The sequence below is a fragment of the Falco naumanni genome, chromosome 10, assembly GCF_017639655.2.
Source record: "Falco naumanni isolate bFalNau1 chromosome 10, bFalNau1.pat, whole genome shotgun sequence".
Taxonomy (NCBI): domain Eukaryota; kingdom Metazoa; phylum Chordata; class Aves; order Falconiformes; family Falconidae; genus Falco; species Falco naumanni.
Window position 1 is genome coordinate 32,687,733 of NC_054063.1, and position 27,423 is coordinate 32,715,155.

The 27,423-nt window shown below is 41.2% G+C and overlaps 1 protein-coding gene across 1 annotated transcript in view; it reads right to left on the minus strand.

Annotated features, from left to right (window-relative positions):
• The window catches only part of TOP1 (DNA topoisomerase I), a 69,021-nt gene that overhangs the window by 16,586 nt on the left and 25,012 nt on the right, over window positions 1–27,423 (minus strand). The window contains exons 3-9 of the mRNA XM_040608255.1: window positions 22,248–22,350; window positions 10,846–10,972; window positions 10,244–10,302; window positions 7,342–7,437; window positions 6,040–6,115; window positions 4,931–5,028; window positions 455–570 (exon numbers count right to left, since the gene is read on the minus strand). Of these exons, the coding sequence (XP_040464189.1) occupies window positions 455–570; window positions 4,931–5,028; window positions 6,040–6,115; window positions 7,342–7,437; window positions 10,244–10,302; window positions 10,846–10,972; window positions 22,248–22,350 (675 nt within the window). The remainder of the gene's footprint in view (window positions 1–454; window positions 571–4,930; window positions 5,029–6,039; window positions 6,116–7,341; window positions 7,438–10,243; window positions 10,303–10,845; window positions 10,973–22,247; window positions 22,351–27,423) is intronic.

Sequence of the window (27,423 nt, forward strand, 5' to 3'; positions counted from 1 at the left end):
AATCATCTGTATCAAAATTCAATTGTCTTTCATCCCGCTCATGCTATCAAGCGATGATGAATTTCATCACAGATGATGGAAGTTGCAATTCATAACATTAAGAAAACAGAGCAAGCCTAAAGGTGACCAGCAATGAAGCTACAATCACGTACTCTACTAGTTTTAAACCACTACTCGCAGGCGTAAGACACTCATATTGTTAAGTAACCTGAGAGATTTACCACTGTAACAGAGGGAGAACAAGTTCATCTCCATGTCAACCCCATCAGCAGAATTCAGTAGGCTGTTCCTTTATTCCACAGATCGTTCCTTCACTTAGCAGTTGAGGAACTTCTTTTAAGCTAACCACTAAAACAAAACCACCTCCTCATCTTTTCAGTCCCCGGAAGAACACCACAATACCCTGAGAATGTTTATTTCTCTTCCCAGCAAGTGGAAACACAGATTAACTCACCATCATAATAAAACTTGACATTTTCAGGCAGAGGTTCATATGGTGGAGCAAATACAGGACCTTTGTGCTCTAGGAACTTCCATTTAATGCCTTCAGGGTAGCGCTCTTCTTCCCACCTTCAAGAAAGAAATATGAACCAATACAAATTTAAGCTCCTAATCTTCATTTTATTACTATGTAGCTATAAAAGTATGCTAAAGAAAAATCAGCAAGCAATCATTGCTTTGCCAGGCACAGACCAAGTACAAATATTCAATGCACCTTTTTTTTTTTCCTTTCTTTTTTTTTTTTTTAAGCAAAAGCACAGCCATGTCCATGAACCTTGGGTCACAGGTTATCTGATGACACCATAACCTCACCTCCCACTGGCTGCTCTTTTCATAAAATCACACAGCTGAAAAAGCTTAGAACTTAAGAAAACGAAGAATTCAGTCTTGTAAAATAGCTAGGATCATGCCAAATTAGAGTCAGCTGTGATCTAACATCAAGTCCAGAATGCCTGTTCAGCAAAGCCAAACAATTGTATATTATGCAGCTGCTTTCAGATGTGGACAAGTATGCCGTTAAGGACAGAGATAAAGAAACAGATGTTCATTTACGACCTAAATGAGAACAAACCTGCTTAGACAGAAAGACTAAAACCTGCTCTGTTATTTTAAATTCATTCTGATTCTTTGGGTAAAAAAAGCAATACTTGAAGAAAAACAGAGTAGCATTGGAAAATTGCAAACTTGCCTGAAAGCACCTCTATAAAAATGTTTTGCAAGTGATGCATTAGGTATCACAACACAGCAAGGTAGGCAGCACCAATTCCACATTCCAACTGAATTCACAGGGTCAGAAATTTATCTACAGAGAAAAGGGGTCCCAGCAGGCCAGTATCCTTCCCCCAGTTCCCAGTACCCTGTGTGCCCGAGCCACTGATTCCACACTCCTCCCCTCCCCTCTACACTTCTTTCATGATTACCAGAACATTACTGCTACATGCTGCTGGCACAGGATTCCCTGCCGAGAAAGGCTATTTTACCTTAGTGATTAATCAACTGGAAGACCATTAACCTGTCACAGCACTCAGGCTTTGAATTGCCCAGACAACTTTGTTGAGCAAAAAAGAAAAAAAAAATAGTTTAAGCTTCCCTCTAGTGTCAGCCCTATGGAGCAGTCCCATTCTGGGTCCAACAGCAGCTGAGAAAAGACGTACATGTACTGCATGCATCTCAGGAATCGTGATACACGAATACAGATCACTTCATCCCTGCTGAGATTAAGAGGGTCAGAGCACAGAAGATAAGCATTGTATCGAGAGAAAAGAGCTTCTGCCAGAAGACACTCAAAATGCTTCACCGGTGCCTGTACATCAAGAATTTAGGAAAAACAACTGTATGGGATGCAACATCTTGACACAGTTAGAAAGACACTGTCTTTGACCACAGCCCCAGACCTGAACTGAGGAGGACAGTAACATCTTTAACAGCAAAGCCCACAAGCCCAGCTATCAGCACAAAACCTGCATGTCAGTTTCAGTCCCTGGCTGGGAAGAAGGCTTGAGTAAACTATGTTTATATAAGAAACTAATATTGACATTTGAAGTCTAGATCCCAAATATTTACGTTCCTAATGGTTGTTTTTTAAATTAATTAGAAGCTAGACATCTAAATATTTTGTCAAACATAGGCCTAGGTTCTTCCACCCAGAAGCTCCTGCCAGCAAAATAAATTAAACCATTTGCCTCTCCTCCCAGCTATCCTCTCTCACAATTTATTCAAGTAAGAAAAAATGTGGGGATCATTCACAGTAGCCACTACTTTAAAGGGTAAGTTTGTCACTCTTGCTTTTCAGCCATGTCTTTTTTAAGATTTATCATGCTGGTATTTACTTGATGAGAAATTGTTCCTCTACCCATTCCTGTTCTTTTACGAAGGACACAAGTAAAATGAGTCCTAGAAAGGCAGCCGTTCCAATAGGTAGCTGAATCACGTTGTGCCTTTTGGGAAGGCTACAAGGAAACACTTGATTCACAGGGTGGTTTCTAAGCCCAAGGCTACCAGAAAGTTTGTCATGAAAAGATCATAAGCCACTCCTAACCCCACCTCCACCTTCCTAAACCTCATGCATAACCATTAAGACAAAAGGTAAAAGTAAGCCTTCTGAGTTTAGCCAATTTTTCATCCTCATTTGGTTTTAAACAAAAAAACCTGTTAGAACAACACTGTCCAAGATAGCTCCTGGTCCTAAAGCAATGTTCTACAAAAGATTACATGGAGCAGGGAGAACACTGCCTGTCAGGAAAGCCGCCTTACCGATTTCAGCAGAAACTGTGCTGATCAGTCACATAGGTTCCTTGATTAAATCCTGTATCAAGCCTGTTGATTCTATCAAGAATGCCAGGCAGCTCAGGAAGGTAGAGTTGGAGAGGGATTTTTCAAGTGGAATGAAAACAGAGAAGATTCTTAGGAAAAAAAAACAGACTATACCTCCAGGACATGTTATTTCCAGGAAATGAACTTAATATAACACAAGGTGGGAGAAGTGCTCATAAGGTATACTTCTGGATCACATATTTTTCACATGCTGACAGGGTGTGAAAATGACCTCTAAAAGAGCTCCACACAGTGATGAACAAGGCCAATGCCTTGGGAATGTCTAGCATCAAGCATTCACATAAGTGAGGATGAAAGTGCTCAAGGCAGTAAGCACTTGAACAAGCAGCCAAAAAAAGATACCAGACTTTCAGAAAATTGACTCAGATGGAACATGAAATGCCCTTAAGAGACACAAGTGCAGATGAAACTCTGTCCAGCAAAGACACGCTATACAAAGCTGCAGATGGATGACAGGAACATCAGCAGAAGGATGCAGCTACCTACTGCCAAATTTTGCAAAACATGCTTTCAAAGGCAGTTTTTCTCAGCAGTAAGCACAAATCGCAGAGCTTAACACAGCTACCAGGGCCCATGCAGCCAAGGCAGGTGAGAACAGCACAGCTCTCCAGTAAAGGTTTGCTGTGAAGGATACAGACTACAACAAAAGGGAGTTGTGATAACAGAGTATTTCGACAGAACAGGCAAGGGCAGCTGAAACAAAGCCAGAGAGACAACAGATCATAAAGGCTTAAAGAGACATTCTGTAGCTTCCTATTGCTTCATGCCCCTATAGTTTGTTAATGTCAAAGCACATTAAAAATATGTTGTCAAGGATCGAGAAAAAAAGTGGATTGTTCAGGGAAAAAGGAAAAAAAAAATATCATCAATCAGGACAGTTCTGGGGAAGGGCCTGAAAACCAAATTTTTAAGACAGCATAAAAGTATGAAAAAACTGTTCAAGTGCTGATGTTCTAAGGAAGCTGTGACAAAGAGAAATATGCCAAGGCTATACACTACAGAATAATTTTTCTTTTATAGATGAATCAATAAGAGGGAAAATAAAGGGGTAAAAAAACTCAACCTGAAATGACTGAAGATTGCAAAGGCATTCCACAACACTACAGATCTATTAAAAATAGCCAAATGATCTGATAAAACACTCATGAAAACATCATCTCCAAAAGGGCATAAAAATACATTACAGGAGATTACAAGAGTGCAGAAAATAAACATGCTTTTGAAATCTAAATATGCATTGAACTGAGGGAAGTACTAAGGCCCAAACTTCACACAAGTAACAGCTCCTCAAATCTAGCTGTAACAACAGCTTACATTACTGTGGATAGCTAGAAAATAAATCCAGCAGGTTTCTTACACAGAGCACCACTGATGCAGCATAGGCCTGTCTTCCAAATGAACCACAAAGTCCAGATTTATTTAAAAAATGTTCTAAAAAAAAAGCACAACTTTAGGGTCCTGGGCAAGACAAAAAGTGCTTTCCATTCATAACTTATCTTCAAAATTCATTGTCCAAACAACCCACGTTTAACCGGTCCATCGACCAACTTTCATATCTGTGCCAGAGACAGCAGCAGTTTTGAGAGGCACACAGTTGACATCCAGCTAGAATAGAAAGGTAGACAACCACTCATGTTGTACCCTCTATACAAGACAGATAAGATCTACTAGAATACCAGTTAATAGTTCCACGCTATTTATATATTCCCCCAAGCCTGCAAGTTTTCGTATTGCTCTGAAGAGTGTCAGAATGGAGCAGGTCCTGGGCACCAGAATACTGGTACCTGATCATTACAGACAGCCTCTACATTCTACAGATAAGGAAAAAAAAAAACCCACAACATAAAACAGCCTCACAAACAACTTATTTCTTGTTCTAGGTATACCAAAAAAGGTATTTCACTTCTACTTCAGGGGATGAACATAGTGAATGAGATACTTATTTAAAGCTTACCAGAAAAAGTAAGCCCATTATTCAGAACAAATCCTCATGAATCACCAAAAGAGAAAGCCAGATATGCTTATCAGTCAGCATGGGAAGTTAACAGGGAAAGGTCAGGTGCAGAGGTAGCCTACATCACTGATATATAGTTACCATTTCCATTTTTGCTCCTCCTCTTTTTTCGGCTTCTTTCTCTTGTCTGCTTCAGGGACTTTCTTATCTTTGCTTTTAGCTTTCTTTGCTTTGCTGTCCTGCAAAATGAGTGAAGAATCTGTTAGAAGGAGCTACTTCTCCCCTCCCTGACAAGATGCTTTAAAACTAGAAGACTGTCTCTTGGGGTATATAAATCTGACTGCAAACAACCAAATTCCTGTGGCTTCAATACGTAAACGTGCTCTTAGATCATCCTATTAAGTTAAAATCCGCTGATGGTCCCACTTATATTTCAAGCTAAATTCTTTTACTTTGCACTTGGGGCATGCCAAGTGTACACACAGTCAGTTATTCTGCCTCACCTGATAAGCGAGGAGCCTGGGCCATAGTAACACAATTGCTTAATTATAGAAACACCCTCCTTGGCCTGCACTAGCGTATCTAGTCTGGCCAATGCTACAGAGCACACTTGCACCACTGTGAGGTGGCTTCTGGGAACGTACTAGTATACGTTCACTACAGAGACACTGTCATTGAAATGAAGAATTAACCACACTGCCAGGAGGTGCCTGCAACATGTGCCTCAGAAGGGTACCTTTGCCAGATGTGGAGCATAGTTCCTTAGTCTCAAATTATGGCTAACCTCTCAGTAAAGTCCCTCTCCAATGAGACTTCCACTCTACACTTCATCTCAAAGCTGTAAGCATCTTTCTAGCAGCTTAGCTCTGTTTCATCTCCCCTGCTTCTGAACTGTGCTACATCATCTGTGCAATTACCAGATGTTGTTAGTGAGGCTCCTCTACCCTCTGTGAGCTACTTAACAGAAGGACTGCGAATTGCCTGGAACTGGCTGAAGTTCATGTCCTGGAGGCATCATCTCCATCCGTTGTTTTAAGAGCAGGAGACAAAGTTTTCCTGACTTTGTATACATCATGGCTCAGATAAGTTAACCTGCATCACAGGTGGGGATCTACCATGTGCAGCTTCGTCCCAAACTGGCCCCTGCCTCTGTACCCTTGAATCAGACTCCCCCTGCTCTACATAATTCAACACCAAATTGTCAGCCTTGCTTTTCTTGATTATAGAAATAAACTCATCTTTCACATTACCTCTTCTTCCTCTTGTTTCCTTTTCTTTGCTTTCTTGATGTCTTCTGTTTTGATTTTCTTGGGTTTGTACTCAGCACTGTAAAAACAAAACCACTAGCTGATGAAAATAATAATTTTCCAGTATAAAAAAAAAATAAAGAGAAGTCATACATATACCAAGTTTGTGTGCAAAAGTTCACAACATTTCTAGCATGTTTCATTTCTAAAGAGTATAATTTTATGCCCCACTCTCAGAAAACTGAACAATCCCTATCCAGCCAAACAGCCTACAAAACCCTAAAACCCGTAAGCTGTTACTGTGAACACTTCTCCACAAGTTTCAAACTGCTGAAGCAAAAATCTTCCTTGATGAAGAATTGATCCAAAAGCACTAGTAGCCTCCCAGTGATCACATGGGACGGGATAAAATGGGCAACAGCTTTGTGGCATGTTCTAACCCCAACTCCTTTTCCAGCCATCAGTCTGGGACCTGCCCACATGGCTCAACTTTTGCATCCTCCACTAGTTCAACAGCAAAATTGACTACTGGCGAATTCTTAATCTTTCCATTGCAGACATGAGATGGGAGGTCACAAAAGTTTAACAGAGGGCAGCAAATGATTACACAAAGGATGTCACACCCATCTCCTCTTGGAAACTGAGAAATACCACACAGGGACACAATGCCACCATGGTTAAACCCTTCCAACCCTTTAACTCCAGACCGCTAGTAAGGCCACACTATCCAAAGAGCTGGACGCACATAGATGGTGACACATCAGCATGATGTAACTGGGCTTTTATTTTACTGGGTAGGTTACTGTATCAGGCAAACATTGTATGTATTTTTATTTTGATTTAGCATAACCCATGACGTATTTAGACTCTAGGCCAAGTAGTGCTGGCAAACCTCCCACCCTGCCCCCAAACAGGCTGACAATGCCTCCTCTTCCTCTTGTGCAGTCACTTCCTTACCCAACAGAAACCACTGCAAGCTACTTAGCTAGCATAAATAGCATAAATACCTCTCTTGCTCTTTCTCTACCTACCTTCTGGGTTTTTTTCTTTTTTATTTACTAGCACTGCAACATTTCACAGCATCATCTGCAGGAGCAGGTAATGGTATTTTGCCTTGGACACCACAAATACTATCCTTGACCTGTACAGAAGACTTGTAACAGCATAAGGAGTCCGGTCTCAGACCTCCAGTCACCCACATGAACAATTTTGCCTTGATGGCCTGAAATCCCACCTTCTCCCTCAATGTTGTTTTTTTTTCTAAAAAAGCCAAACATCCAAGTCGCCAGCACCCACACCACTTACTCATCATCTTCTCGAGGTCTCTTCAGCGGTTTGGAGTCCTCTTTAGGAGACATGTAAAACCCATCATCATCTGGTTCATCTTTAATACGAGGTGGACTACAAAAAGAAGCCAAGAAAGGTGGGTTTTAATTTCAAATATGAGGTTTCCCGGAAACCAGCAACAACTCACGTTTTAAGAAATTATCATCCCCAAAATGGGCATGTCTTCCAGTCCTGGAATGTGTTGTCATCTTAAGACCCCCAAGACCTGAACTGTCATTCTCTGAACATCCACAGAGAGCATAAGGAGTCATTCAGTGCCTACTTATTTGCCGTTTCTCAACCAACATCAAGATCAAATTCAACTGTTTAGATTTCACTGTGTTCCTTTGAGGTTTTGAGTAAAAACAACTGTAGCTTCCAGCACTTTCAAATGTACTTAACACAAAACTGAAATGCATGCGTGCAGTCAAATAGAGGACATTATTTAGTTTCAACTCAGTATCCTTATTGAGCCTGATAAGAGAAAAAGATTATCAACTAAACAAAGATTTGAAAGCTATTCCCATGAATCTTTTGCCAACTAAATACAGAGGCATGTGAAAACCAGAAAAGGAAACAAAGATTTGGCAAAGTTAAACTGATCACACTCTTTTCACTGTCCAAACTGCGGGAAGCAAACAATCCCATCCCTTTCAACAGACCACAAATATTAAGTTAGGCTCAACATTTTTAGACATAATGTCTCAAGACCTCAGTAATTTAAAAAAAATTTAAAAAGAATAAGAAAGAGTACGAGTACAAGAGATACTATCCCTTTAAACGAACTCATTACTTCTGGATTTCACAGAAGCATTTTACTTCATAAAGAAAAAGATGTCTCAAGGAGTTCACAGCTACATTTTGAAGCACTTAGTGCTGCTCCACTCAGGTAGAAAGAGTGCCATCCTGGGCTTTCCTGTTCATATATTCAATCAGCGATTTCTATATCAAATTGACTCAGTTTTCAAGTCAACATATGGATTTCGCAATTGGATGGAGTGGGAGAAAAAAAAAGCACCATTATGCTTTGTAGATCACAGTCAGCAAGAGACATTCTGGAGTCTTATTTTAGCTGGCAACGTGTCCATGAAGCAGAACAAGGCAGTTTGCTCTTTCACAGCTGTAAAGCCACTGCAGTGCTGGCAGATGCAACTCAGGGGAAACAGATACGTGCTGCTATAAGAAGCCATTTCTGTGGCATCGCTTATGATTAACCAAGACTCAAGTCTGTAACACATAGACAGTTGCAAAACATGGAAAAAAAGAAGTATTTGTCTTGTTTAATTTATTCTCCCTTCCAGGCAGAAATCTAGAACTACTGTTCATTAATTTGCTAGGAATTTTATCTAGTCTATTTTAACAGTGAAATATTTCACAACATTTTGTAATTAGTAGGAAATAAAGTGCAATTATATTAAAAAAAGGAGCTCCGTGACCAAGCTGAACCTTGACTTGCATTGTTTCCAAGACTGTAACATTGCTCATCATACCAAGTCTTAAGGAAGAAAATCAAAACCATCTGAGTGAGGATATTTTTCTCTGGTGAGCTTGTAAAAAAAACATTACAGCAGAAAAAAAGAAAATAATTTCTTTACTCTTAGCCAGCTTTAGGCCCTGAAGAAAGCACAATTGTGATGGCTCCTCCAGGCTTTCCTCAAACACACACACACACACAAAAATGTTTTGGGACCTAAAGAGGACCCAGTTACTTTGATACGAGAACAGACAACTTCCCTGGTGAGGTTAGCACATTCATGCAATACTGCTGAATAGCAGAGGCTAAAAAGAGTTATTATTAACCGTCTCCTACACTACGAACACCTAGAAGTCATTGCTTTCTGTTTCCAGGGTATCCCCAAAAGGGCCGGCAGGGGGCGCCTCTTCCCTGCGCCAAGCCTAACTACTTGGTTTGCATTTTTAAACAGGAGCAAGAAAATGAAACAGATGGAGGAACTCATGTTAAGAGGGCGCATTCAAAATACACAAAGAATAACTAACAGGCATGGACTCGACAGGTATCTTCTCCCAGCCTCTCTGTGTCCGCAGAACATGGTGAGACTGGAAGGATTTTGTTTATTTTTTATAAATGAATTCGTAAAAATGGGCACATGACTGAAAGCTTTGCTTGACTAACAGATACCAACACATGCATCCAACATGCCACAGACCTCCAGTAAGTTAGTGGACTGCATTTACCACCTTAAAAATCACCAATGGCTACACTTAAACAAGTCACAAGAGATCTTAGCTGCTAAAACTATTAGAAAAAAGTACTCGGAAACAATTGCTCTTTTCCAGTTTTTAGTAAGACTACCTATTAATGACTGATACAACAACCAAGTCCAGGAGCCTGTATTATTAGCAGGATTTTTAACAGAGTTGGACATTTAGGCATTTTCTGAAGGTACTTCTGATTTTACACCAGCACCCTTCACTTGCCATGCCTCTTCGCAGGCTTTGGGCTGCAGTCACTTACAGAAGAGACACTCGAGGCAACCAGGAGTGTCTTTATAAGGCCCTGTCTCCAGCAGGCTGCCTGCAGCTTCCACGTACCAACTCTGTAACAAAGGTTCTTTCAGCTCCAGCTACCAACATTTCTATAGCTCAACCTGTCCTTGGCAGAATTCAACTACTTCAAACTTGGACAAATCCATCATCTGCAGGCAGATACCAGGTATTTAACAGCTCCCATCTCCAGTTACTAGGTAAGTGTATCAGTTACCAGTTCCCATAATTGAGAATATAGTGTCTGAAGGGGTCAAAAGCATTCCAATTTTTTCCCCAAGACCAAGTGAGAGCGGTCAAACACTGAGCACCTAAGAAAAGTCAAACTGCTATTTTTTTATACGTTTTTTTTCAGATCATAGACCTGACTTCTTACCTGGAGAAACCATTTTCCTTTTCCTTCTTTATTTTTATATCACCAGAAGGTAATTTCATCTGAAAAACATAAAAAGTAGGAGGTGATTAGCGCTGCCCAGACCACTTACGTTTTTCCAGTATGCAACACAGGCAGGATATTTAACTTGTGGAAGGAACCAAAGGGCACTGTGACTACACCTTCGTCCCCTGTAGCCTTTAGTGACCTACATGACACACCAAAAAGGCAACACTTTTGGTAAATCATGGTCAACTGTGTATTTTCTGGCCCTCAATTTCAACAGATTGGAGTTAACTGTATAGTTTTGTCCTTGCACAGAACGAACATGATCTAACAGATTTTTCTGCCTTGACAAAGTGAAATGTGGAGCCAGTAGACACAGCTCCACTGTGGAACTGTTATGCTTCACCACGGCTGCAGCTAAAGTCCTTACAAATTCCTACCTAGCACTCCACAAACTAAGTCTCTGGGTAGCGTTGGGATAATTCTCTCCAGGCTGATAAAGACATGGAAGTATAAGCTACATCTAACCTACTGAGTTTGTAACATTCAGTAGCATAAATCAGAACCATCCTCTTGTCTCTCCCACAGGAGACACATACCTTCTCTTCCTTTCTCTTCTCCTTGTCTTTATCTTTGTGTTTGTCTTTGTGTTTCTCTGAGCTGCCATCTTTGTGTTTGGTTTTCTCCTTGTCTTTGTGTTTCTTTTCCGAGGAATCTTTGTGCTCACTGCAAGACAAAAGCATATGTTTGCAGAGGGGAACACAAGGAGAACTAATACAGACAGCTTCCAGCAGTAAAGAGTCACTGGTTTTGATCATTACAAACCCTACAAAATAAAGAGATCACCTCAACAGAAAGATCCACCACAGTCTCCTGTCACACGTCATCCATGCTCCTCCGGAGGAAGAGGAACAGGAGGGGGACATACCACAACACCACAGACGCCAAGAGCTCCACCTCAGGAAAACCCCCATCAGCCTGGATTGCTGAGGAAATCCACAGCTGCTACGCTTAAAGCTCAACACTTTAGGCTGAATTCCCACTGTCTCTGCTTTTCCTCTTTTTCCTAGTCCACATAAAAGGTCACTGGAATAGAGCCGCCAGTCCCATCAATGCCCATGTCAGCTTTTGCTCAGACAACAGTTTGTCATTGTAGCAGCTCTCATCTCTGGAACTTAAAGAGAAAACCGCTGATCTCTATTATTCCCAAACAGATGGGAAAACCAGAGCAAACAGGATATGGGATGTCCTTGTGTTTATGCAAAGTCAAACAGAAAAGGCAGGAATAATGCTGCAGCCCTCAGTCGAAGCTGTTTCCTCACTGTGCCTCACCACGGTGGTCAAGCAAGCTCTGCTCGGCTGAGACGACCCTGCCATGCAGGACTGGAACTCACCAAAGGTGAAAATCTGGGCTGCTGCTACCCAAGGGTTTGGTGCTATGCATAACAGCATTGAGAGTTTAAATAACTGAAATTCTTTAGACAGAACAGAGGAAAAAAGATCCCCAAGGAGAAGAAAAATCTTCCTTGTCTACATCCTTCTGATTTCCAATACATTTAGGTAAATTTGGAATCACATTCTCAAGTTTTTCTTATCAACCAAAAAGACGCAACTGTTTTCAAATGAAAATGACATGAAATGACCCGATCCTTGGAGCCAGAAAGTAAGCAAACACTCTCAGGAGACTCGTACTGGCCGCAAGGATTAGCAGCACTGTTGTGGAAGCCAAGCAGCAAGCCTGTCAATTCAACAGGCCTTCAATACACATTTATAAGGTTGTGTGCACTCCCTGAGGTCATGCTGGGCTTAAAAGCAAACCAAAGAAAGGCACAGTGGAAATCAGCCTCTCTTCTACTGGGCATGGCTAGGCACCAAGTAAGTTGCCCTCCTCACACTGGCAGCTCATGCTCCTCCTTCCTCAGCACTTAACTCCCACCACTACTGCTCTCTGGGATGCACTCCGCTTCTCCTTAGGACTATTCAATGCAATGCAAACCTTACCAGAAATAGGCAAGCTTCCTTATTTCAGTTATTTCAACACTCAAGTGCAAGTCCAAACTGATCTGGGGGAGCACAGACCTGAAAAACAGCAAGCCTGGAACGCCAGGTAGGAGTGTGATTTTTAAAAACTATATATGCTTCAAGTCTTCCTTCTATCATAAAAACCAGACTACAAAAGGGTTGGATATTCAATGGCTACAGAAAACAAGCACCACATCAACTAGCTCCCATAAAGCTTGCATGTGATTAAGAGGAAGGCAGCCACAGCCACAAATACGCCAACCCATACCCAGCTGTAGAACTGCCGAGTAAAGTCCAACGCAGAGAGTTTCAGAGCCTCGTGTAACACTAGCACAAAAGGACCTGAACCTGCAAAAGGTCTAAATTTTTCAAGCTCAAAGTCCCACACACTCTAATAAATATACAGCAGCCTTCCAAGCTCAAGCAGCTAAAGCACGAAAATCCATCACTGAAGTCAGTATATTCACAAACTGTGTCACATTGAAAGAGATCAGTAGAAAGAGAAACCAGTTTCATTTTAACTCTCTAGCAACCTCTTCATACTACATCTAAAACTGTAAAGGAGTATCTAAATATCAAAAGGCAACTGGCACTCTTAGAAATAAGACGCACAGCACCACATGTTGCCTGTGAGTGAAGATTCAACAACTGCAGACTATTCTTACCCAGCAGATCGTGTTATGTGTGCTGTGTGATCAGGACATGCAATTACATATGCAGGACATCCTGACACTGGATCTTGGAAATCCAGGAGATGCTTGCAACTCTTGCTCAGATTTGACATCCCAGCTTCTGTATCCTGTTTATTCATCAGTATTTCAGACTTAAGATACCTATTTCATTTTCCTCTGCTCCAACGAGATTCACTGACTGTCTGAAAGCACAAACCCCACACATTGATTAATCCTTTTTTAACTCAGGAAGATCTGGAAATTCTGACTTTGTATCTTGTACTGTTATCTGTATGCTAGGTACATCATTTGCCAAAGATTTAAGTTTTACAATTACAAAGGCATATCATCATACAGGAAAAAAACATACATAATGAACAAACATGCAAGGCTTCAACCCGTTTTGTTCTCTGCAAGTCTGCTTGTTTCTATTTTCTGACTTGCTCTTATTTGGTATTTAAATCCTACCTGCAATAACATGTTTTACTCAGACAATCTGCATCTTCAAAGCACAGTACACGCTGCGATCGATGGGGTTTGTTCTCTAGGGTAAATGTTGCTTGGGAGTTTGGAATAGCAGGGGGGAAAAAAAAAAAGCTTAAGTTTTCAAAAGCAGCATGCTCCTCACTAGCAGCCCAAAGCACTAGCTTTCAGTATGTGACTTGCAGAGCCCAGAGATGCACACAAAATGTGACTAAAAGCAAATTAATAGATGACAACCTACATCTGCAAAGGTAATGCTGAAAAAGGTAGAAAATCCCACTGGCCTAAAAGAAACAGTGAGAATTTTTATGTTGAATGCTTACAGACTAACAGCTGGAATAAAGACAAAAAGTACTAAAAACTTAGGCTTGCTGAAGTAGAAGCTCCAATGACACCTCCCTCGAAAGACAGTAAGTGGCCACCATTGAAAAGCTGTTATGCAATCTAATCTAAAGCTCAGATTTTTCAGCACTAGAGTCAGAATCAAGAAATCTGGATTCCCGACTCAGTCTTAGGTGTTAGGTTTGGGGTTTTTTAAGCTTTGTTTTTTAATCACAAGACTATTCTTCCCCTTTGCTCTACAAAGCAGTAAATTTCTCACCAAAGCAACAGGGGGCTCAGATAACCCAAGGAAACTGTCTCCAGTTTCACCTGGCAGCTTCATTTTCCTAACAGTATTGGTGGCCAGGCCCTGAGGTTCCGCTTGCTGCTGCTCCTGGTATGTGACTAGAAGAAATTCCCCAGATAAAAATCTGATTTCATGTGCTACTCACAAAAAATACTCGTAAAAAAACCCCAACAAAACAACAAACAAAAAACACAAACAAAAAAGGCATACATTTATTTCCCTTATTTGTAAGCAGACTCCTTGTCGGCCCTATGTGTTTCTAGACACTGGACCACAGCTCTGACTTCAACAACTTGGTTCAAGATTTTCTGACACGTGCAACAATGAGGGCATGTGCTCCTCTTCCCTAAGAGGGCCTGAAATCTGCATCTCCCAGAAAAGCTCATTTGGAAACATGCTGATAACAAAGGCCCCAAGCAACAATCCTGAGAAGAATAACCTTTTTTCTTCCAAAAGCAAAGCAAGTTGCTCAGATATTAACTTCAGTCAGCAAGCCGAGCTGCTTTGGTCTTTCATTTGGCTAAGATACTTATGCGAGCCTCCAGGGGAACACAATTTAACCACCACACTAATCTCAAAAGAAAAGAGAAAGCAACAGGATGCCATCCTTACCCTGAAGAAGGAGTGTCAGCCTTCTATCAGAAAGCTATTTCCAGACAGCCCCAAAGCTATTATTAGGAGGGACTGGGAACAATTTAAAGATCAGAAGTCTATCTTCCTGGCCAATTCAAAACTGAAAAAAACCCACCCCGATCACTTTTCTTTAAGAAGACCAAACACAACCAATATAAAAGGTCTTAAGACCACATACAGCCAGAGAACTTATCCTGAATTAATTTCTCGGAGTGCTGTGGATCCTCTGTTCCTTTCTTGCACACACCCCTCTGCCAATAAGACAGCTTGAAGCCAATGAAGCAGGACAGCAACCCCCCGGGGTAAGAGAGAGAGAACCTCGAGTGCAAGTTCGCCTGAAGACAACTGGATCACAGAACAGTTGCTCACAATCTGTTTTAGAAATACCCAGCCTTGCTGACAAAATAAGATCTTCCTTTTCACCCAGACCATTACAGTTAACCACTGTAAGAGCACTTAAGTGTTTTACACCTCTGAAAGTGCTTAATTCTGACAACCTGCACTGTTGCTTTTGTTGGATTTGGGGTGTTTTTGTTTGTTTAAGGTAACAAAGTACAGTAGGACACCATATCAATACAGGCAGAACCAGGGACTACATCACCTGAAGATATCCCACAGTACTGGCTTAGTTCACAGAAAGGCCAGATGAGTAGAAATGCATCTCCTAAATACAACCTTTTTGCTAGCTTGCCCGTCTTTCACTTAAGAGTTTTAGTATGAACAAGGGCACCTGAAGGCCTTGGAGAGCTCAGGCTGAAGCAGATGAAGTAGTAAATGCAACAGAAGATGCCACTTCCCTTGAAAAGGTGGCTGTATTTCCCAGTGAGGATGCCTGCTGGAGGGCAGGAAGGAGGAGAGGAAGGGAGGACAGCCACCTGGCAGCAGCTGCTGAGGCTACGATCACATGGGAAAGTCACAAGTGGAAAGTGTTTCCAAAGAATGGCAGATGTGCAGATCACAGCTTCCTTCTTCAAACTACAACAGCTTTGCAGTAATTTAACACCGCATTCTTCAGGTGCCATTTACGTACGTTAATAATCCCTTCCCAGGCCCTTTCCATTCCAGCTTCAAAATCACAAGCTGGGAAGGATGCTTTATCTGAAGTGTCTTTTATTTCCTCTCTCATATTCTCAGCTGTAATTAGCTCGTGACTGGGAATCTGCTACTAGCAAGCACCAGAGCCTGCTGCAAGCAGAGCTCTGCTTGCCTACACGGGAGCTCCTACAATGCAACTGAAGCGTAAAATAACAGGGAGCTGTGATTTTAGTGAAATCTAAAAACACAATAGGGACAGAGCATAGGTTACGCAGCCTGTGTCTCGTTTGACGTAACACAATATTAATGGCAAACTGTGATCATATTCAGACTAATGCATACCAAGAACGGCTGACTGTGCAGGGAGCATTTCAGAAACAGAAGGCACACCAGCAAACGACAAGTTTTCAGCTGGCTTGCAGTATTTTATGCTCACAGTTAAGAGGGTTATCATATGGTATTACAGGGAATGAACACGTGAGCTCCAGTGCTTCTGCTGGGATTTCAGCAATACAATAAAGAAAAACCTGAAATGACTTTCCCGGAGTTGAAAGAAGTCTTTTCAGCAATTTTCAGATTCACAGAGCAAGCCTTCAGCAAGAGGAACAAGATAAAAAGCTGGACTAATCAACAGCTGATAAAAATATTAAAAATTAGAACAATATTCACAGACTGAGACAAGGATCAGGCTTAGCACGTACCTTCTGTGGACGTGTGAGAATCAGGTATATTACTAAATGACAAGCAAGTATTTTTACTACTGGAAGGCAGCGTCACACATTAGAAAGTTCATCAAGGTGAACTGTGCACTCCAACAGGGAATGAAAACAAACCCACACATGCTACAGCATAGGGGGTGCTGAAACACTTTTTTAAAATTGCTTTTTCCCTTCTACATCAGATACCCCTGCCTCCTCCTGCCCCCTATGCACACAGTTCTTAATCATTCAGGATCACATAATAAATCAGAGGAGATGTGCAAGAAGTCTGAACTGAAATTTATCTTCATTCACGACTAGCAAATGCCTGGAATCTGTGTTTTTCCTAGCAAAACCATAAAACTTATACGATGCCAGTGAAGATCACGTCTATAAATCCCTTCTGTGTTCCACGCTTCAGTTTGTCTCAAGCTGTGATCACAAGAGATTTAGTAAATGGAGGAAATAGGCAATCTGACAGAAGATTTTTCTTCCTGCAGCTCAGATGCTTGTCACATTGACAACACAGATCAGTGCTACAAGAGCAGCCTCTTTGCTCCCCTTCCCCATCACAGCCATTCCTGCACTCCCCAGTCTACTGGCAGCCCACACTCCATGCACAAAGCCCAAGACACCTGGCAGAAAGACACTTGTTGCTGTGAACGCTTCTGAACCGATCTCTAACAAGCCTTGGCTTCAAAGGACCCATTATTTTATTATTTTGTACATTCTACTTTTTTGAAATACTTGTCTCCCACAGATCAGAAACCTACTGCCACATCAGATTTGTTTAATTTTATTTTTTTAACCACCGACATTTATATTTAATAGGTGTGTGTTAAACTTTCTTTTGGGGATCGGGAAGTACAGGGCTGAGCAAAGGAGTCAAAGAAAACATTTTGCTTGATAGAGATTGCTCTATAGTGATGTGGATTTATTCTTTGATATGGTTTTTTTCTTCAGTGGGCTTTGCATTTTCTTTCCTTGAGGGGTGACTGAGAAGATCTGAGGCATACAAATGTTCTCTCTCAGTTTACTACAGCTGTAAATGAGTGGTTAAGATACAGAAGTGTCATCTTGTGAGTGGGAGAGGAAAGCAAGAAGCAAAATTAAGAAGTTCTACATACGACTCCACACACTTCTGCCATATGAAATCAAAATTATCTATTTTAGGTATTTCTGAGACTTATCTTGGCAGTTTAGATGCTTCAAAGTCTGGATACAGGAAACATTTATTCTCCTGCATTGAAGTTTCTCTGCCTTCTTGATGCAGGTTTCATTTTAAAAGCCTTTTTTAAGTGTAGGGCAGGAAATGAAATTGTCAAAACTATTACAGACAGACATAAAAACGATCTGCTTCAAACACAACTAGACAATGCTCTTAACTGTGTCCAATGTCCAATGCAGTACTGTACTTCTCAGAATGCAATTACGGGACTCTTTACACACACTGTATAAAATGCCATGGAGATACAAAGCCAAGTTTCACCGACAACAATGGCTTGGATTTCTGCTAAAGCACCATTCAACCTCTGAGAATTATCAAAAGATACAGCACAACTTTTGCAATAACACAGCAGCTTTTCTGAAATACTGAATGGCTTTTCTGAAGATTTACATGCAATTCTATTGATCCAAGATAAACTTTCCTGAAAGATTAATTTTCAATTTTAGAAACAGGTGACAAGCTTTTATGGAGTGCTTTAAGAATTCCCCACACAGGTAAAAAAACACTGGAAAAAACCCACATTCTTGTTACCTTGGAATTTTTAATTTCTAAAGGACTAATGGGTATTTTTCCCTTGGTTTTCATTGTCAAAGTAGAAACTTCAGTACAAACAGGCAGGTTTTACTCCTTCAAAAAATTCTTCTGTGTAAAAATATCCCCTATCAAATCAGCTGTCACAATCCTCAGCAGGGCAGAGGCTCTAGAGGTCAGCTGTGGACCCCTGCAACTGGGTTCAGCTGATGTTTGTGCTGCAGATGGGAGGTGTTGGATGGTCACAGTGGAGGGACAGTAATGTGGTGGCACTGCTGCAGGGCTAGGTTTAGGAAGGGGCACTTTGTCACCTTTGTTCATAAAAACAAGACCTTCAACCCAGTAGTCTCTACAAGTCATAATGAGAGGGGGCGTGACCACATAAATCTCCTGTACGACTTAAGAGGTTCACCACTTACCTCACTGCAAAGGGCTTAAAAGAGCTGTTGAACTTAAAGAGGTTGTGGGTTGGTTGTTTTTTGTTGTTTTTTTGTTTGTTTGTTTTCTTTTTTTTTTTATTTTTACCAAAAAAAAGCATTGCAAACCTGCTGATGACAGCTTGCTGTCAGTAGTATGCTACCTAGCAGATATTAACCAAAAAAACAAACACACTTAAGGTGCCCCTTCAAGGTGAAGGTGCCATTTGAACAACAGGTAAGAAAGTAAATGCTTTTCTGAAGAAACTCTTGCTATAGAGATAGCATCATGAGAACAGATCCACCAGTACATGACTTTGTTACAAAACCCAATTCAAGTGTGTCATCCAGGAAAGCTTTCCCAGCTGCACACTTGAAAAACTTGGAAACCAAGTTTTCTAACCTGTCTAAAAACCTTCCAAACGAAGAGTTTCCAACAGGTTTTGAATCCATCTCCTAAAAATGCAACCCCTTTCAGTTAGCTTGCAAGCACAACTGGGTGACATTGAGGAATACAGACGTTTACCAGCCCAGTGTCATGAAAGTCAGTGGATGGACTGAAAAACAAGTATCCATTTTTAAGCCCAGCTGATGAGGCACTTGTTCCATGTAGATCCATACAAATTTCTGCACTAGGAACCTTTCTTAGCAGTGATGGCCACTGCAATCAAGTATCAATATAAACTGGACCTAGAACCAGCCCTTTGAATGGTTCTATTACGAAGGGCTAAGCCAGACTAATGAAATGTACGCAGAGCCCTCACTCTTCTTCCCCAAAAAAACAATTTTGCTTTTGGTCTTGTTACATCACAAATAAGAGCCCCCTGGAACAGGGAAATTCTCCGGTATTTCAAAGCAATTTATTCCTGTCCCATTGCTGGTAAAATTAAAAGCTATTAAAAATGGCATAGTGAACAAATCCCCCTTCCGCAGTGCAACCCAACTGCTTAGCAGTATGACAGTGACAAGACACTGTACAGTCACACCAGCCATCCTAAAATTCAGATTTCTCTGTTCATCCTGGCTCTGTCCAGGGAAGTATTTTGGTATTGTGACTGCAGTAACAGAACCCAAACAGAAACTCGCTTCAGTCCTTCCCCATCCTGTCCCATAACTCACCAGTCCGGCCTCTGCCATCCTTGGATTAACACCTTCCAAGTGCACACTTGCCAGCAGCCTGGCCACAAGTACATGCTCCATTCAGGTTTTTCCAACAGCTCCTCTCTAAGCAATTCCCTGCTCACCACTATCTTCTTCCACACCTCCACCTCCCCTGTCGAGCACTGCTGGGCTACTTCCTTCACAAGACAATGGTCACCTAAAATCTAATCCTCACAGGCACAACTTACATTTATGGAATTACATGGATGACAGCTGAATCAAAAGATTTCGGGAAGTAATGCTTGCATTTCAATTACAAGGTCAGTTATTTCTAAAACGTTTGTGTTAGAAGTCAGCTGGCTTTATACAGCTACGTACCCTGTGTGTGACCGAGCGTGAATGGGGCAGTGAAAATTCTGGAGCACTCCTGAAGGAGCGATCCAACTGGAACACCACATGTGTGTCTGCGTACATTGTCTTCTCCAAGTACCACCTTCAAGACAGGTTCTCACGATTCAGCACTATATAATACATTCATTTTTAAGGTGGCAGTCGCAAGATGTGTGCTCAGCCTAGGGAAGGGAAGTCCCACCTTGTGTAGGGGCCTGAGGGGCAACACAGTATTATGGAATCTTTCCCCAAAAGGTGCCTTGAACAAAACCCCTGGCACATGCGTGCACTCAGTCATGCCATCCACATAGGTGTACCCTATTATGGGACTTAAAAACACAGTATGTTGTGTCCACAAGACAAAGAAACTCTTAATAGATAAACAAGTGTGACTGGAAGACATGTGCCTAGAAAACATGATGCCTTTCTCACCGGGATTTCAAGGCAACACTGCAGGGAGAAGGAATTACTTCAAGATAAAGCATGATTACATATCATGAACTACACCTCACAAAACATGAGCCATTCTTATCTCCTTTCCACTGTTTTCATATTTAATTGTTTACACAATCAGTAGTGTGCAGCTTCACATTACAAGCCATAATTTGTTGTTCCAGCTAAAAATCTGCTGACCATTTCTAACTCCTACACAAATAAGGCCAATTCATTAATGAATTCTGGAAATTTAAAGATAGCGCTTACATTACTCCTTACAAAAGGATGTACTCTCCTGAGTTGTGGTCGTTTGTTGTTTGGTTGTTTTTTTTTCTTCAAGTGAAGCAATGAACATTTGGAAATGCAAGATAGCAAATTTCGGGGTACATGCTTGAATACCAGAAAAATGAAACTCAGAAATCAAGGCAATATAGATATGTGAGCAAACGTCCAAACACTGTGTCCAAAGCATTTAATCTTCGCTGTGGAAATCAGTAAATGCTGCACGTTATTTGGCCTAAGTTCTACTCCTCCACAGCCATTTACTTTCAAAAAAGAGAACATATTATAGAACTGTAGGTTGTGTAACTTCCCAAAAGGTCACAGAAAACTCAAAGCACAACCCCAATAAAACAAATCTACTGCTTAGTACAGACTCTCTCCTCCTTTCCATGCTTCTTTTTAATAGAAATCACTGTTGACGCAAGGTTTTCTATTCATTTTTAGATTGTGTTATCAGAGTTGCACAGCAATTAGTTAATAACACTTGCCTGGCTGTAGCATAAACACTATTTGCCATTCACCAAGTGTCACAACAGAAACTTACCCTCCAAGGGCTGTTTTTTGCAAGTTTCATTGTTAAAGTAGACTCTGTGGCACTGGCACGTCAGGAATTCCAACTAGGAAAGCTTTTCTAAGTAACATCCACTTTGTGACATACTTGCCCTGTGCTCCATCGTACCAAATCACCAGACAGACCTACACATCCTGGTTCTTCAGTTTACAGCCAAGGCTAGGGTATCAACTGGAGCATGGAATTCACCACCACCTCAAGAGGTGCAAGTCACCACAGAATAAATAAGTGTTTACGTTCAGTGTGGATGGTATGGCAGGTGACTTGCATGAAACACCCTCCCCATATAGCTGCAGTGTAATGTATCAACCACATCAGACAAACCAGCATGCAATCCTTTCAAATTCGTTATCTAACCCAGAAGTTCATAACACTGCCTCACAGCAATGAGATACCCAACCATTGTGGTAGCAGGCCAAGGACACCTGCATCATTCTGGAGAACCATCTTTCCAGATGCTGAATTATTAGGAGGCTTAGCAGTCACATCAGGTTCACCTACACTGAAACAGTTTATACCAACACTCGAAAAGAGCTCCCACGTTTCTGACAAACACATGGAACTACACACAAAAAAGATCATGAACAAAATTAATTGATCTTCATGACAGTAGGGTTAAACTACTTTTCAACACCTTTAGTAACACTAACTACAATAATATTTTATACATTAGTATTGGCTCACATTTGCAAGATACACTACTTCAGCTACCCATATGGAAACGCACGCAATAACAGAAGTTCGGCTTAAAGCACCTACACCCCTATAAACCACACTCAAAATGGAGCAATTTCATCCTCATATCAGAGTAAGTCTTTTAAGACTGCATGTGCAACAGTGTTTTAGTCTATGAGGACTTCATTGACTTTTTCCTCACCTATTACTGTGCTTGGACTTTTCCCGGTCTTTTTCCTTGTCCTTCTTGTGCTCTTTGTGCCGGTGTTCTCGGTCTTTGTGTTTATCTTTGTGTTTGTGAGAATCTGCAAGCAGAGAGGCAAAAAAAATTAAGAAATGAAGTTGGGAGAAAACTCCACACCTCCCTTACCAACCTCTGCATTTCCCCCCACCCCATATTAGTATTGTCTGTGACTGAGACTAAGATTTTTGTTCCAAATTTTGAGAGGTCCTAAATGGATTCATTGTTTCTGTAGCACAAGTTAATTCATCCTGGCAACAGCTGCATTTATACGGTCTTTAATTCAATGACCTTTAAATGCTTTACAGATCCTGAAGAAATTCAACCTTTCTTATTAAATAGGTAAGTATGGCTAGAGCAAGTTCAATCTTATTTGGCAGATGGGAAACCTAGCTTCCTATGCCAGTAAGTATTTCATGTCAAATAGATAAGGATACAGAAACAGAGCATAAAGCTGAAATGTTAGGCCTGCTGAATCCTAGAATTTAGACTGCTACTTCCACAAATGTCTAGTCTAGAGAAAAACAGCGCCCCGCACCCCCACCCCCATTAAAATCATCTTATTCTTATCCCCAAGAGCGGATGACTTGACAGGCACACAGCAAGGGAAAGGGGGAGTAATGAGAAAAATAAAGGGTGAAAAGAAAAGAGGACTAGGAATCTCTCCTCATGCTTCCCTTCTGGAGACACTTACCTCCCTCCGCTAAGAGCCTCGCCAAGAAAATCTACCATGACAGCTGTAATGAGTATGTGCCAGTGGTAACCCACCTACACGGGTTAGGACTGGCCCAATTAAGTGACAGGTCAGAAATAAAAGATGGCACTCAAGTAAATCTACATGAACACAGCAATTTTACCAGTATCAATTTCTACTCCAAGTGACATTTCCCATCCTCAGTGACAACTTGTACTATACAATAAAGTCCTTTAAAGCACCAACGAAACAGATCCAGCACAGGAAAAGAGCAACATAGTTCAACTTTAAATAAACTCATTGACAAGCATCTTTAGCTCCTTAAATCTTCTTTATAAGTAGATCAAGAAGGAGCTGAGGCTGAACTAGCATCTCAAACCCACCTCAAAAGGCACTACCATTTACAGTCAAGGTCACTGTAATGTTGGAAAGAACATGTACGTACCCAAAGAATCCCCCCAGGTTTTGTTTTGAACATGCTTCTCAAAGCAACGAAAATTAAGTGAGCTCCTCAGGATACCTAAAAGGCTGCGCTGACTTTGGCAATGGTTTCCAGATAATAGCACCAGAACTTCCACCAGAGATCTTGGATTTAAGGTATTAATGCTTAATTAATTGTATAGACGTTACCATGCCTCTCCCTGCACTAATAATAGGAAACTGCAACAAAAGGATTTTGTGACTTGCCCAGTCACATAGGAAATGCATTACAGAGCCAAGAACAAGCCTTGTCCTCCCGACTCCAACCAAGTCTTTCGCCACAAATTCATTTTTCTCCTTAACTGACACCAGCTCTTAAACCTCAAAACATTCAACTGCTTTTAGTGGAAACACACCCACAGTCACATTTCCACAGAACATGATTTCAACCTATTGCCTTTTCTCTAACTTCAGGTACTGTTTTCAGACACCTGCAGTAAGACAACGTAAAACACTGCATGCTGACATTCAAGCCTCCGATTTGCCTTCTGCATCTCTCCTCAATCCTCCTGAACTTGGCAACACCTCCTAGTGCACTGGTGTATACAGCATTTACATTTAAAGCACAAGATTTAGTTTTATATATTTTGATAAACAGGCATGTGGCAGGTTATGCAGAACATTTGGTGTTACAGCATAAAACACCTAAGAGTTTTCAAGTACCAACAGCAAAATCTATTTCACAGCAGGCAGAGTTTTGCAGGCATCTCTGGCAAACTGTGTGGGGACCGTACACCTACACTCTCTGAACAGCCAAGAAGCAATTTCTCAGTACCCTTCTTCCCACCAGGACAACACACATTTCACTGGCAAAAATGTTTTTGCAATGCATTTCACACTTAGGGTTCTTCAGTTTAGCCAGTAGCTGGAAGCTCAGGCTGTTTGCAAACTGCCTGCGTTTTATTCCACAGAGAGTTTACTCACTGATTCCTAAAGCACTGGCTGAAGTGAACAGCCATCTATTTACACTTGGTGAACAGGCAAATTGCTAGAAAAACCATCCTGATGTTATACATAGAACTATGTACGCTCATTTTATAACACACTTGCTTTGTAAGGAGGCACATACCGACACAGAGTCAATTTTTTTCTACAAACCGATCGATGGAAAACATGTGCAACTGGGCTCAATGCTATTCTCTTTAGAGCTTAGAACCACAAGATTATTTTACACAAAAAGGTGGAAAACAGAAGTCTTTTACCTTCACCACCAGATTCCCTTCCAGCTGACTTGTGCTTTCCAGCTGAAATTAATATTTGCTCTTGAAAAGTAGTTGCTATACCCTGGAAACATTGGAGTCAGACATTTATTTCCTCAATCCTCTGCAGTGCTTACAATACTTTGGTATTTTCAGACAATTAAAGTCTGGTACAACAACAAAAAAAGAAAAAGAGTGCCTGACCAGTTAAACTAGCTCTGCTTGCTAGTATTTGTCACCACTCAGCTTTCCTTTGCCTTCTACCAAAGGATTCCTAGCAGGAAGGGCTTTCACAGAGGTACTCTGGCTGAAAGGCAGGCCAGAGCAGCAGGGGAACAGGGGGTCATGCCCATGGTCCTGAAAGCAGAAGGGAAAGACTGTCAGGAGAGCTTTCAGTCAAGTGCAGTCAAGGCTGGGTAGGTACTTGGCCTCTCACACTGGACAACACTTTAAATTCAGTACTTCCACGGAGGTAAGTGTACTACCTCCCAGGCACGTCTCCCAAGCATTAAATTATTCTGGAACATTTGCCTGGTATTCAGGCTCCACAGTGTTGCTTTCTGACACAATGCCATGAGTTAGGTTAAGAACAAAGACTTTAACAGCATTTATTAAATTTTCTTGAGCTGACATATTTGTATCTTCAGAAGGCATGAAAGCTGTTTGTCTTTTTTTTTTTTTTTTTTGAGGGTGGAGCTGGATGAGGTTCAGTAGACTGGGTCATTAAAAAGGGCAGAATTACGTTTTTCACATATCACACAAATATGCTTTGTTCCAGCCTGGCTTTATCTAGGAGTTCAAGTTGGTGGTTATTTGGTGGCTGACATGAAACAAATTTAGCCATTTCACTCCAGATTGTGTGCCCACTTCACAGAAACCAATACAGCATCACCTCCAACTGAATTACACAGGCAACAGATGACCGAATTGGGAACGAACCTTTAAGATACAGTAGGCTACCTCACACCAAACCTCATCAACACAGAAGCCATCAATGGAAGTGATCCTGTCTCTAATATATCTTCTTTGATATATTTAGCATATTGATTCCTGGAAGAATATTCCAACCTCCAGTAACTCTCTCCCAGCTTGCAGCTGATTAGCAGCTGAACAGGTCCAGCCTCACACGAGCTACAGAATGAGGTCTGACATTATCACACATTCAGATTTGTTTCCTGCCTTTTATGTCTTCCATTAAGTACGTCTGCTCCCTCTAACACTAAACAAGGAGATAAAGACTATTCCTTCTCTAAGACCATTACTTAAATCCACCGTCTCCTGTGAGCAAAGTTCAAACCCCTAAAAGCTCATGTGATATTTAAAGATTTCAGAAACTGAAACGCCTCTCTCCAGCATCAAGGTTACAGAGGGGACAGGGGTTATGCTCACTGAACGAGGATCCATTACTCCCAAGGCTTTCCCTTCAGTATCCTCTAATCCAAACAAAGCTTTTGGCATCTCTTCTGTTCTAGAAAGCTTGATGTCTCTGGCACTGGATCTCTGTCTGTTAATGCTGAGCCTGGTACGTCTCCAAAAGATTACCGCAGTCCCTGTACTATTCCTGCCATTCCCCCTGTACCTCCAACAATCACGAGCAGCTCCACATTTTTGTATGTTGATTCATCTTTCAACTCTGTTTAATTACAAGGATGCCTGACTTAAGGATGGGAAATTCTAAGCACTTTTGGTCTGTGGCTGGTTTGTGTGTCGCCCCCCCGCCCCCCCCCCCCCCCCGCCCCCCCCCCCCCCCCCCGCCCCTTCACTCCACTGCTAAGTCTCTGGGGAAAGGCTGAATCATAACCCTATTTGCAATACTTGTACATACATATTACTGGAACAGTGCAGTTTTATTCTTCATCCAGGAACAGAGCTGTAAAAGGTTAGGCATCTCTAACTACAGCATTACAAGAACAGATACAGCAAAGGCGAGCAGTCTCCTTTCATAACGAGAACGACCCTGGCTTAATAGATTAGTCTGGTGACAAAACAGTTATGTGGACTATACTGTTTTAATTCATGAGAAAAATTCATTTGCTTTTAAAACACTTTTGAACACCCTTCTCTGCAACCCATCCCCAAAAAGCATTACTTACATATCATAATCAAGGGAAGCAGCAGACCTACTTTCTACATTAATATTTCAGTTTTGACAGCAACTTTCCTAATAAAATACTGAAAGCAGGGGAAGGGGCATAAGTTCTCATATGCCCATTTAGTACAGCTATCAATATTATTTGGGAGAGTGTTGCTGGCACATGGTACAGGATGCTATAGATGCCATTTTATCCCACTCCCACCACCCACTTTTATCCCACTTCCTTTTTATCCCATTTTCATAATTTTGCATTAGAATATCTTTTTTTTTTTTTTTTTTAAGAGCTGAGGGAAAAAAAAAAGATGTAAGCAACAAGCTGGTTTCTTCTCATTTCTCTTAAATTAAGTGAGATAGCTGGCAAATTAACACCTGGTAACCCCAATTTCTGGTCAACAGTAGCTTTTCAAGATAAATCTATTAGCCTTCCATATTTGCTGTCTTTCAGTTCATGTTCCCGTAAGTTTTGTGAGCACAATTTGAATACTTCATTAACCTGCTTACAGAAAGGTTTCTGCCAGCAGTCTTTGTTCTTTTGAAATCTTCTACTAGGTTCTGGGGACAAGGACTTTTTGTATTTTCTTTCTGGTTCCACCAACACCCCAATTGCTTTTCTTCTCATTAGACAGCCCAGAAATACCTCAACTGATATTTATGCTGGTATTTTACTAG